A 13,325-nucleotide genomic window follows, 5' to 3' on the forward strand; every position below is an offset into this window, starting at 1 on the left:
CAGGTTGTGTTTGCCCATGCCCATAGACGTGGTGTACACATGGGTGAACGGTAGTGATACTGAGCTCCTGAAGGACCTCCATACGTTCAAACTCCAGCTGGAAGAGGAGCAGAGAAAGCGAAGGTCTCTCTTTTTCTCTCACATGCACATTTCTTCTTCTTCTTCTTCTTCTTCTTCTCATATTCACCACATCTGTAAACCTCAGTATTCTTGTCCCTCATGTCCCAAACCATCTCAATCACACCTCTCTGACCTTGTCTCCAAAATGTCCTACCTAATCAGGATCCTTCTGGTAGGACGTTTTGTAGTAACAAAGAGAGAGAGTTTGATTCGATTGACACACACATTTATTAAATAATTATCATTTGAATTGGCATCTCCATCTAGGGTTGAAATATTCCAGAAGAAATTCCATGGAAATGAACGAGAATAAACTGGGAATTGACAAAATCGCAGGTGAGCCTCTAACAGGGACCGCAAATGTAGTTTAGAAAAATCTCGTAGGATCATTTTGGTTTAAACAACCAGATTTAATGCGATTTTTTCCTGCACATTAATATTCAATTTCACATTCCTGCACAATTAATGCAGGACCAATTAAGCCACACCCCTAAACAAACTGTGCATTCCACCTGGCATAACATATCACACCGCATTTCGGCAATCCTTCCCATAAATTACATAAAAATGTACATAAATAATACACATTTATGATTAAAACTTCCTTGTGCTGTGTGGAAGCTTCTGTGTAACAACATTATACTAACAATTAAATAAAAAGTCACAGTCCATTTTATATATATATATATATATATATATATATATATATATAAATCTGATTATTTTGCATGCGTGTCAGCTTATGACTAAACAAAATGTTTATATTTATGTTTGTATATGATACTATTTATATACATATATAATTAATTCCTGTAAAAAAATATCCAAAGTTCCCCTGATGAAGTTTCCATGGAAATTTACCAGCAATTTTCCACCCCATTGCCACCCAAATCCCATCCCATGCTGTATTTGATTTTTTTTTAAATTGCTGTAGGGCTAAAACGATTCCTTGAGTAACGAGTAATTCGGAAACGGAAAAAGCTTCGTCTACAGCACCGTGTTTCCCCATGGACCATTATTACTGACGCACCACCCGCTAAACTCTGACAACCTTTGCATAGAAAGTGGCTTACACACGTTTTTAGCCTTGTTTTTTGTGTGTACGTTACGTTTATAAACGAGAACCCTGAAGGCTTCAGGAATGAAAAGATCCCTTGGAGCAGTAAATATATATATATATATATACAGTGGGTACGGAAAGTATTCAGACCCCCTTAAATTTTTCACTTTTTTATCTTGCAGCCATTTGCTAAAATCATTTAGGTTCATTTCTTTTCCTCATGAATGTACACACAGCACCCTATATTGACAGAAAAACACAGAATTGTTGACACTGTTGCAGATTTATTAAAAAAGAAAAACTAAAATATCACATGGTCCTAAGTATTCAGACCCTTTGCTCAGTATTTAGTAGAAGCCCCCTTTTGATCTAATACAGCCATGAGTCTTTTTGGGAAGGATGCAACAAGTTTTTCACACCTGGATTCAGGGATCCTCTGCCATTCCTCCTTGCAGATCCTCTCCAGTTCTGTCAGGTTGGACGGTAAACGTTGGTGGACAGCTATTCTTAGGTCTCTCCAGGGATGCTCAATTGGGTTTAAGTCATTGCTCTGGCTGGGCCATTCAAGAACAGTCACGGAGTTGTTGTGAAGCCACTCCATCGTTATTTTAGCTGTGCGCTTAGGGTCATTGTCTTGTTGGAAGGTAAACCTTCAGCCCAGTCTGAGGTCCAAAGCACTCTGGAGAAGGTTTTTGTCCAGGATATCCCTGTGCTTGGCCGCATTCATCTTTCCCTTGATTGCAACCAGTCGTCCTGTCCCTGCAGCTGAAAAACACCCCCACAGCATGATGCTGCCACCACCATGCTTCATTGTTGAGACTGTACTGGACAGGTGATGAGCAGTGCCTGGTTTTCTCCACACATACCGCTTAGAATTAAGGCCAAAAAGTTCTATCTTGGTCTCATCAGACCAGAGAATCTTATTTCTCACCATCTTGGAGAACTCCATGCGGGTTTTCATGTGTCCTGCACTGAGGAGAGGCTTCCGTCGGGCCACTCTGCTATAAAGCCCCACTGGTGAAGGGCTGCAGTGATGGTTGACTTTCTACAACTTTCTCCCATCTCCCGACTGCATCTCTGGAGCTCAGCCACAGTGATCTTTGGGTTCTTCTTTACCTCTCTCACCAAGGCTCTTCTCCCCCGATAGCTCAGTTTGGCCGGTCGGCTAGCTCTAGGAATGGTTCTGGTCGTCCCAAACATCTTCCATTTGAGGATTATGGAGGCCACTGTGCTCTTAGGAACCTTAAGTGCAGCAAAAAAATTTTTGGAACCTTGGCCAGATCTGTGCCTTGCCACAATTCTGTCTCTGAGCTCTTCAGGCAGTTCCTTTGACCTTAATGATTCTCATTTGCTCTGACATGCATTGTGATCTGTAAGGTCTTATATAAACAGGTGTGTGGCTTTCCTAATCAAGGCCAATCAGTATAATCAAAAATTTCTGGACTCAAATGAAGGTGTAGAACCATCTCAAGGATGATCAGAAGAAATGGAGAGCACCTGAGTTAAATATATGAGTGTCACAGCAAAGGGTCTGAATACTTAGGACCATGTGATATTTCAGTTTTTCTTTTTTAATAAATCTGCAAAAAGGTCAACAATTCTGTGTTTTTTTGCCAGTATGGGGTGCTATGTGTACATTCATGAGGAAAAGAAATGAACTTAAATGATTTTAGCAAATGGCTGCAATATAACAAAGAGTGAAAAATTTAAGGGGGTCTGAATACTTTCCGTACCCACTGTATATATATATATATATATATATATATTTAATTATTTATTTATAAGGAATAAAGCTGTAGTCAGAAGTCAAACCAGAATTTTCAGTTTCGGCGAATGATTTTGATTTGTTTTGAACACAAACATCGTACATCATGAGGTTGGTACATTAGTACTTGTACCTATTGCGGATCTGTGCAATTCTGGAATGATTCCAAGATGGCGGCGCGGCAGTAGCTCGCAGCGGCCGCTCCGGACCCAAAATGGTGCTACTCTCACTTTGTAGCCCGCCTTACTACAATACATGGACATCAGAGCAACCGGTGTCCCTGTGTACAACCGAAAAACCCTGAACGAACTCAGCAACAACCCAAACAACACCATTAATGATGACCTGCGGCAGAAGCTACGCGACCTCGGCGTGCTCCGAGAACCAGGCCTCCGGTCCTCGGCATCGCCTGCGGCGGACAGGCGGAGGAGGGGGAATCGGGAACGCTGCACGAGAAAACAGAAGCCCGGAAAGCGAGCGGGTGCTAATGCTAGGCTAAAAGCTAACCCTAGCCGGCCCGCTCTACCATCACTACTGCTGGCAAATGTCTGCTCTCTGGACAATAAACTAGACTACATCAGACTCCAACAAGCTACTCGGCGTGAGTTCAGACACTGCTGCGTTTTTGTGTTTACGGAGACGTGGCTGAGCGACAGAGTTCCGGACGCCGCCATCCAGCTGGACAGGCTAGCCGCGTTTCGTTCCGACAGAAATGCAGCTCTGTGCGGTAAGACTCGCGGCGGCGGTCTGTGTGTTTACATCAACACGGAATGGTGTAAGAACTCTGTGCTTGTTTCTACCTACTGCTCATCGCTGCTGGAGTTTATTGTTGTGAGATGTAGACCTTTTTATTTACCCCGGGAATTCACCACCGCTATTGTGCTCGGAGTGTACATACCACCTAGCGCTAATGCTAAGGAAGCGCTCAGCATGCTCTACGGGACCATTAGCGGACTTCAAAACTCACACCCTGACGAATTGTTTATAGTCGCCGGAGATTTTAATCACGCAAATCTCAGGACTGTGCTCCCTAAATTTTATCAGAATGTGGACTTTGCAACCAGAGGAGAAAACACGCTGGATGTTGTTTACACAAACATCCGGGGCGCATACCGGGCAAAGCCCCGCCCCCACCTCGGGTACTCAGACCACATCTCTGTTATGTTGATCCCAGCATACAGACCACTCAGCAGGCGTTCAAGACCAGTTCGGAAGCAAGTGAGAACCTGGCCAGCAGGATCCATGTCTGCCCTCCAGGACTGTTTTGAATGCACTGACTGGGACATGTTCAGGGAAGCTGCAACCAACGGCGATTTCATCAACTTGGAGGAATACGCGTCAACAGTGACCAGCTACATCGGCAAGTGCATTGATGACGTGACTATCCCCAAGACAGTCACTACACGCTCCAACCAGAAGCCGTGGATGACCGCCAAGGTGCGTGCGCTGCTAAAAACAAGAGACTCTGTCTTCAGAGCAGGGGACAGGGCGGCCTTAAAAACAGCAAGGGCCAAACTGTCCCGTGCCATCAGAAAGGCGAAGCGCGCACACGCCAAGAGAATCCACGGCCACTTCCAGGACAGTGGAGACACCCGGCGCATGTGGCAGGGCATCCAGGCGATCACGAATTACAAGATCACAATACCTGCTTGTGACCGTGACGCCTCCCTCCCAGATGCGCTGAACGACTTCTACGCCCGGTTCGAGGTGCAGAACAACATGGTGGCGAGGAAGACCATCCCTCCTCCCAGTGACCAGGTGCTCTGTCTAACCACAGCTGAAGTGCGGAAAACTCTATGCAGAGTTAACCCACGGAAGTCTGCTGGACCAGACAACATTCCTGGCAGAGTGCTCAGGGAATGTGCACAACAGCTAGCAGATGTCCTCACTGACATCTTCAACATCTCCCTGAGCAGCGCCACTGTTCCTATGTGCCTCAAGACGACGACCATCATTCCTGTGCCGAAAAAGTCTTCTGTCTCCTGCCTCAATGACTATCGTCCCGTTGCACTCACACCCATCATGATGAAGTGCTTCGAGAGGCTCGTCATGAGGCACATAAAGACCCAGCTTCCACCCGCACTGGACCCAATGCAGTTCGCATATCGTCCAAACCGCTCCACGGACGATGCTATTTCCACAACCCTCCATCTGGCCCTCACCCATCTGGATAACAAGGACTCTTATGTAAGGATGCTGTTCATAGACTTCAGTTCAGCATTCAACACAATCATTCCTCAGCACCTGATTGAGAAGCTGAGCCTACTGGGCCTGAACACCTCCCTCTGCAACTGGATCCTGGACTTCCTGACTGGAAGACCTCAGTCAGTCCTGATCGGAAACAGCATCTCCAGCACCACCACACAGCACTGGGGCCCCCCAGGGCTGTGTGCTCAGTCCACTGCTGTTCACTCTGCTGTCTTACGACTGTGCACCAATGCATAGCTCGAATCACATCATCAAGTTTGCCGATGACACGACCGTGGTGGGTCTAATCAGCAAGAACGACGAGTCAGCATACAGAGAGGAGGTGCAACGGTTAACAGCCTGGTGTGGAGCCAACAACCTGTCTCTAAACGTCGACAAAACTAAAGAGATGGTTGTTGACTTCAGGAGAACACAGAGTGACCATTCTCCACTGATCATCGCTGGATCCTCAGTGGAGATCGTCAAGAGCACCAAATTCCTTGGTGTTCATCTGGCGGACAAGCTCACCTGGTCACTTAACACCAGCTCCATCACCAAGAAAGCCCAGCAGCGTCTCTACTTCCTGAGAAGGCTGAGGAAAGCTCATCTCCCTCCCCCCATCCTGTCCATGTTCTACAGAGGGACCATTGAGAGCATCCTGAGCAGCTGCATCACTGCCTGGTTTGGGAACTGCACCGTCTCGGACCGCAAGACCCTACAGAGGATAGTGAGGACAGCTGAGAAGATTATCGGAATCTCTCTCCCCTCTATCATGGACATCTACACTACACGCTGCATCCGCAAAGCACACAGCATTGTGGACGATCACACACACCCGTCACACACACTTTTCACACTCCTACCATCAGGGAAACGGTTCCGAACGGCCGCCACATCCAGACTGTGCAACAGTTTTTTCCCGCAAGCCATCAGGCTCCTCAACAAAGAACTGAACTGAACTCTCTCTCACACACACGCACACACACACACACTTACACACAACTGTGTGACTGATCCGCACAAACCGGACTCAACACCCATCATACACTTCGCTCACCCAGGTTTTCAATACCAATCACATTTTTCACGATCGCAAAATGTTTACATGCCGTCTGTTGCTGATTCCGGGACTTGTTTTTTTGCACAATATTCTGTCCAAATCCTTTGGTTACTGTTAAATCTATTTTTGATTGCTGCTACTGCTGAATTGCACAAATTCTGTTTACATTTTTCTGTTTACACTGCACCTTATTCTGTTACGACAGGTTTTACTGGCGGAGCTATTTCTATTTTTAATTTTATATTTTGTGTATTGTGTATTGTCCTGCACTGTCTGTTGTCTTTTGCACTGTTTGCACCAGCTGCACACATGCACTTTATGTGGCGAGGATCTTAGTTCTCGGCCCTGTGTTCTTCTGTTCTGTACTGTTTGTTTTATGTTGTTCTATGTAGCACCTGGGTTCAGGAGGAACGTTGTTTCATTTCACTGTGTACTGCATCAGCTATATATGGTTAAAATGACAATAAAAGCTTCTTGACTTCTTGACTTGACTCCAACCAAGTCATACAAGAACCACAGGAACGTTTTTTTTTTTTTGTTGTTAAATCAGAACTTTTAAGGAAATCTTGCATTTAACATCCAGATGTGTTGGTGAATTTCACAGATTCGACCACAAATGATTTCTTTTACAAAGTAAAATTTGTACCAAAAACCAGGGAGGTGTATATATACAGTAATCCCCCGTTTATCACTGTATTTACATTCCAAAACCGCCCGTGATAAACGGACACCACTTGTTTTCTGGTTTAGAGAGACGCACACATGCTCTGTTTACATGCAGCAAACCCTGTAATGTAACAGTCTAGGGATTTCTTTCAACAAAACATATCTATAAATAATTATATCTTTATTTCCGGTATAAAATCCTCCCGTAGCATTTAAAAACAGCTTTACACGATACTAAACGAGTTTCTTTCTCTCAACATTCAGCTGAAACACTTTACTGTGCCTCGTCATGTTGTGGTATTAATTTTCATTAAAATGTCACCTTAGGCAGTAACAGTAGAATTTAAATGACATGTAAATGGTGAAAGGAATTCTGAACCAACCTGGCAACCATACCGTACCATGCGATTCCATCTGGACTGCAGCTCGTTGGAACAAATTTCACCATACAAGATGATGAACCTGTAAGACCTGTGTTATTTAAAGAGCAAACAGTCGTCTGGAGTGATATCTATCATGGAATCACCTGCCCAGTCACTGCACCTAAATCCTATTGAACTGCTCTGGGATGAACAAGAAATCTCCAATTATTGAAGCACATCTTTGAGGCACGGTGTTTCAGCTGAATGTTTGGAGGAACGAACTGTCCAGATGCTGAGAGTGTGTAAAGCTGTTCTACATGCTAAGAGAGGATTTTATCATGAAAATAAAGTGTATAATATATGATCACTTTTAAACACTTGACGTTGAGTCGCAATGTTGATTTGCTGTCACATGCTGAACTCAAGGTTTTCCAGAAGGAGTGTTTGACCTTTAGCCTGAACACAGCATGAATCAGAATGGTTTTTTTTTGTTTTGTTTTTTTTGGACTAAGACCTTCGGACAAATTCCACACAGCTCTAAGGTTGTGTAAGGAAGAGATATGAACAGTCGGAATGTGACTTTATTTCGTTACTGAGCTGAATTACAAACTGAAACGTCTCTAATAATTCGTCTCGCTCTCAGAAGCTCCTCATCACTCATTCTGCAAAAATATTCTCAAAATGAAACTGCTCTGTGGTGTACCAGTGGCTGAAGACCCCTCCTGTGGTGTTTCTCTGACTGATAAAACGTTTCCTTCAGCTCCCCCCAACAAGCGCAGTGCTACAATGAAGGAGTAGTGATCAGGGAAATAAAACAAACATGAGGTGGCAACATGAGACTCAATTCTGCTTATTTTTTAAAACACCGGAGTCAATTATTTTATTTTTCTCAGCACACTGTTCAGATTTTTATTACTAACATATACAGTTTTTTTGTCCTAAAATGTTTATTTCTTAAATGTCCTGTTTTAAGTTTTTGTCTGTAATTTTATAGTCCATTCTGGATATTAATAATGCAAAAACTAACAAGAGAGAAAACAATAATCTGAGTGAATGAACGTGTGTGAGTGATTGTGCGAGTAAGTGTCTGTGAGTGATTGTGTGAGTGAGTGATTGTGCGAGTAAGTGTCTGTGAGTGATTGTGTGAGTGAGTGATTGTGCGAGTAAGTGTCTGTGAGTGATTGTGCGAGTGTGTGATTGTGTGATTAAGTGTCTGTGAGTGATTGTGCGAGTAAGTGTCTGTGAGTGATTGTGCGAGTAAGTGTCTGTGAGTGAGTGAGTGAGTAAGTGATTGTGAGTGATTGTGAGTGAATGTGTAACTGAGTGTTTGTGAGCGAGTGTTTGTAAGAGAGTGATTGTGAGGATTGTGAGTGAGTGATTGTGTAAGTGAATCGGTGTATGAGTGAATGTCTGTGAGTGATTGTGTGAGTGTGTTTGAGTGATTGTGCGAGTAAGTGTCTGTGAGTGATTGTGTGAGTGAGTGATTGTGTGATTGTGTAAGTGAGTGAGTGATTATAACTGATTGTGTGTGAGTGAGTGTTTAAGTGAGTGTGAGTGATTATGTCAGTGAGTGAGTGTCTGTGAGTGATTGTGTGAGTGTGTGATTGTGTAAGTAAGTGAGCGATTATGACTGATTGTGTGTGTAAGTGATTGTGAGTGATTGTGAGTGATTGTGAGTGATTGTTTAAGTGAGTGTGAGTGATTATGTGAGTGAGTGTCTGTGAGTGATTGTGTGTGAGTGTGAGTGTCTGAGTGATTGTGTGAGTGTTTGTCTGTGGTGAGTTTGAATGAGAATAAGTGTGATTGAATGAGAGAAAATGAGTGTGTTTGTACACTACACTATATTACACTACCCTGAAACACGTCTATCAGATGAGCCCGAAACATTTTCATATTGTTTTTTCACACAGAGAGATGCTGGGGCAGAACTCGAGTGACTTCACTGAGGCACCTAAAAGAAGGTAAGGCAACTTAAAGCTCTATACAATCTGTTCTACAGTGGTGTGCTTTGCGACATGTGTGTGTTTTGCAGCATGTGTTGCAAAGTGCGCTGCTTGAGTAAGTGGGATTGCAGTTTGACTGTTAGAATGTGACCACTTCCTGTTTGAACCTTACTCTAAATTCCTCATTGTTCTGAGATCTACCACACTAAAAAACGGACTGTTAGAGAAAGACAGGTTGAAGGACCAGCATGCAGACAGATAGTTGGATGGTCAGACAGGCAAGTTGGTAGACATCATTTTAATAGACAGACAGGCTTGAGGACAAGCAGAAACGGACAAACCGGAAGGTACACAGACATGCATTCATAGAGGCAGACAGACAGCTAGACTGACAAGCAGATAGACAGACAGGTAAACACACAGACAAAGAGATAGTAGGACAAGCAGACAGAAAGACAGGCAGGTAAATAGACATATAGACAGACAAATGCAGAACTTGGCAGACAGGCAGGTTAAAAGAGACATCCGTAGAGAGAAACAGAAGCAGACAGACAGCTAGAATGAGAAGCTAATCGAATGACCGTACGAGAGGACAAGCAGACAGACAGATAGGCAGAGAGAGATAGAAGCAGACAGACAGCTAGACTGACAGTAAGAAAGACAGACTTGTATGAGGCATATAAACTAAACGACAGATAAAAGAGTGTTCTGAAATACATCACTTCTATTCCGTCACGTTTTATCTGATTTAAAGAAAAAAATAAAATCTAATCCGAGCAATTTGTTTTATTTGTATTGATCGAATCGAAGAGTTTTCCATCACATCAGCGTTCTGTTTTTTAGGTTCGAGTGCCTTCTGTCGCACTGCATCGTGGGTCCGGTTGTAGTGTTGGACCCGGCGTTGTCCCCTAATGTCACCGTGAAGGAGCTGGCATCCAAATCCGCTGTTCTCTCCTCCACCCAGCAGGTTCTGCACATCGCAAAACCTCTCCAGCCATCCAGCAGGGTGACTGTGCTTGTGTTCCACTCGCAGGGCAAAGGTTAGTGCAAGGACAAACGGCAAACACACACACACACACACACACACACACACACACACACACACACACACACACACACTGGTTCAGGGTTATATTAATTCATAAAATTAGACAGTGGGACATCCCACATCCCATTCCACATTTAATCTCCATTTCCTGTTATAATATCCTCCACTCTGGGAAGATGTTCCACTAGATTTTGGAGTGTACTTGTGGAGATGTAAGTGAGAAGGTGTTCTCTATAGCAGGAGATCTTCCAAATCTTTCAACCCATGTAAGGCATATCTTCATGGAGCTGGCTTTGTGCACTAGAGTGTTGTCATGATGGAACATGTTTTGGTCTCCTAGTTCACAAAAAGAGAAAATTTTATTCTACACATCCAATGACAATTGTATGTCTACATTTTGGAAAAGAACCACAAATGGTTGAAAATGAAGGTCGGGTATCTCAATGCTCCTGGCTATACACTGTGTCCATTATCACTTTATTATTTACTAATTTTGACCTCAGTAAGTGCTTTCTTCTGGTCAGGGTCTCAGTAACTTGAGTTTCAGATCATTTCTTTTCTTCTCCATGATCATTTATTTGCACTTGATCCTGCTGTGTACCCTCTCAGCAGATTTATATTCACCCATATCTAAAATAATCCTAATCATCTTTTGCTAGCGGATAAAGCTCTCTCGGAAACGCAGAAGAACTTCCCGAAACACTCCGTCTCCAAAGCCTATCTGGTGAGAAATTCTTCTTTTACTTTTTTACGTTTAATACATTTTTCCTAAATGTCTGGCTGTTTTGAGGTACGCAGATCAGTGCGTGAAAAATAAATCGGTACATCATGGAGCAGAGATTTTCACTTCTTAAAGAACTCAACTTGTGCTTTCCTCCTAGACGACAGATAAAGACGCTCCAGGTCTGGTGAGGATTCAGACCCTGGCCTTTTTGAACGGCTTCCCGTCCTTCTTCAAGGACTCCGATCAGCTGAGGGGCAAACTACCGTTGATGGTTACAAGCAAAATCAAGCAGGTGAGAACGTTCAGGAGTGTCGTTCCTGAGGCGACCACACGGTGTCGGACATGAGCTGTGATCCACAGCTTCGGGCAGCTTTTTTCTAAACCTCATCTCCCCCAGAGTGTCTTCCTGAGATCTGTTGGGTAGGTTACGGTTCCTGATAGTGGAGTGAGGGGATTAGAGTGTTATTTATAGTGTTATATGGAAATGAAAATTACTTTTTATTGTCATGGACCAAATGTGTTAAAAACGATGCATCGCGATACAAATGCCGACTATCACATCGTTAACTTTTATGAATCTCTGGTGTGTGTGTGTGTGTGTGTGTGTGTGTGTGTGTGTGTGTGTGTGTGTGTGTGTGTGTGTGTTGTGATTTTGCTCGGTTATATGGCTGTAACTCTACCATGTGCAGCTGTTTCGAATGGCACGCTGCCACGATCGCACTCGGAAAGGGCAACATGGCTTGGCTCGGGCGCTCTCATGAACTCAGGCTACAAGCTCCTTTCATCTTTCCATGGTTTTTTCCAATCTCTATATATGTATATCTGTGGAACATTTGGAACAGCCAAGGAGCCGAATGCGCTGAAGTCAGGCCAGAACCATAGACAATGTCGTCCTGCCACGCCGTTTTCTCTTGTCCCCCACGTGGAGGTGTAAAGCTGTTGGTTTAGGTGGTGTGTATCATATACACATTAGAGGTCGACCGAGTAGATTTTGAGGTCGACCGAGTAGATTTTGCCGCTATGATAGCTAGGTTGGATTGAACTAAATCGACCATAAACGTTTAATCAACTGTTCGGGTTTTTTAAAAATAGATACTGGATGAAAAAAAACACTTACTGTATAATGACAGACGCAACCTGAAAAAACTATCAATATGGATTTTTGCATATAGTTCCATCAACTATCGTTGCCGATTAGTTCTACAAAGAATGATGAATCAGTCGACCTCTAACACACACACAAGCACACACACCATGCTGAGGGTAATGAGGACAGCGCTGTGTGTATGATTTGGGTGTAGGTCCAACGCTTTCTCATCATGTCTTCATGAAGCGCCATTTTTAACCCGGGCATGGCATTATTTTTGTATTTTATCTGAGAAGATAAAGAGTGAGAGAGCCTAGAGAGACAGAAGGAGGGAATGATGGAGAGTCTTTTTATAGGGCGTGATAGACTGGCTGAAATGTCGGTGAAAGCACTTACTTGACCTCTCATCACAGACCGAGATGTTTGTGAGACAGAGAAAGTGACAATCATGTTAATGTTCTCACGTAATAATTTGCGTGTTAAGTTAAGGGATGGTACCGATATCGATATGGGTACAGGTATCGGGGTGATACCGGCAAATGGAAGTGGTGAATTGAGCTCAGATGGCGGATTTTGGAACAAACAGCAAAGATGTACTCTTCCCTTTTTTAAATCACCCAGCAGTTATTCTTCAGGAAAAATGCTTTTTTTAGGAGACAAACCTGCTCCTGACTGATAATGTCCCCAGCAGTGGAAAATGGGCGCTCTGAGGGTGTGGATGATGCTTGCACGTAGAGATACCTTGCTGCCAAATCTGAAAGCTCATGCATGTAGAGATACCTTGCTGCCAAATCTCTCATGTCCCACCACAAGGTTACTGGACTCACTGAGGACAGTGTAGATGGAAGCCGTCTGTACAGCTTTGTCTCTGTCTGAATCTTCTCTGTAGTGCTGCTGACAGTGGTCTGTGTTCTTGCTTCAACTGCCATGTCCTCCACAGCAAACATCTCCTCAGGGGCAGTTCCTCTATGAACATCTTCATCAGATGAGCTGCCATCTTGGTCACCTGCTCTCTTTTTGAGCCCCTGTTCTATCTGCTCGGTCTAAAGGTCACATATATCGATCTACAATTCAAGAGAAGATTTCCAATAAGAATTATCACCTCTTCTGAGGTCCTTCTCATCAGCCCCTCCTCCAGTCTGGTCCACACTTCATCTGCCACTTTTGACTTCAATCTGGCCTCCTCCAAGACCTGTCTGGTGTTGCCATCCTTCAAGACAAAAACAGTATGAGTTTCTGAATAATCCTAATGAAAACAAGTGAGAATTCAACATCTTTTTGAGAGGTCATTCCAGTGTCCTTG

The 13,325-nt window shown here is 43.8% G+C and overlaps 1 protein-coding gene across 2 annotated transcripts in view; it reads left to right on the plus strand.

Moving 5' to 3' along the window:
• gnptab (N-acetylglucosamine-1-phosphate transferase subunits alpha and beta) overlaps positions 1 to 13,325 on the plus strand; it is a 32,467-nt gene that overhangs the window by 1,086 nt on the left and 18,056 nt on the right. For both annotated transcript variants that reach the window (XM_083546204.1, XM_083546203.1), the window contains exons 3-7: positions 4 to 123; positions 9,131 to 9,181; positions 10,007 to 10,203; positions 10,871 to 10,935; positions 11,093 to 11,227. In XM_083546204.1, coding sequence (XP_083402330.1) covers positions 4 to 123; positions 9,131 to 9,181; positions 10,007 to 10,203; positions 10,871 to 10,935; positions 11,093 to 11,227 — 568 coding nt within the window. The remainder of the gene's footprint in view (positions 1 to 3; positions 124 to 9,130; positions 9,182 to 10,006; positions 10,204 to 10,870; positions 10,936 to 11,092; positions 11,228 to 13,325) is intronic.

The sequence above is a fragment of the Silurus aristotelis genome, assembly GCF_946808225.1.
Source record: "Silurus aristotelis genome assembly, chromosome: 7".
Taxonomy (NCBI): Eukaryota; Metazoa; Chordata; class Actinopteri; order Siluriformes; family Siluridae; genus Silurus; species Silurus aristotelis.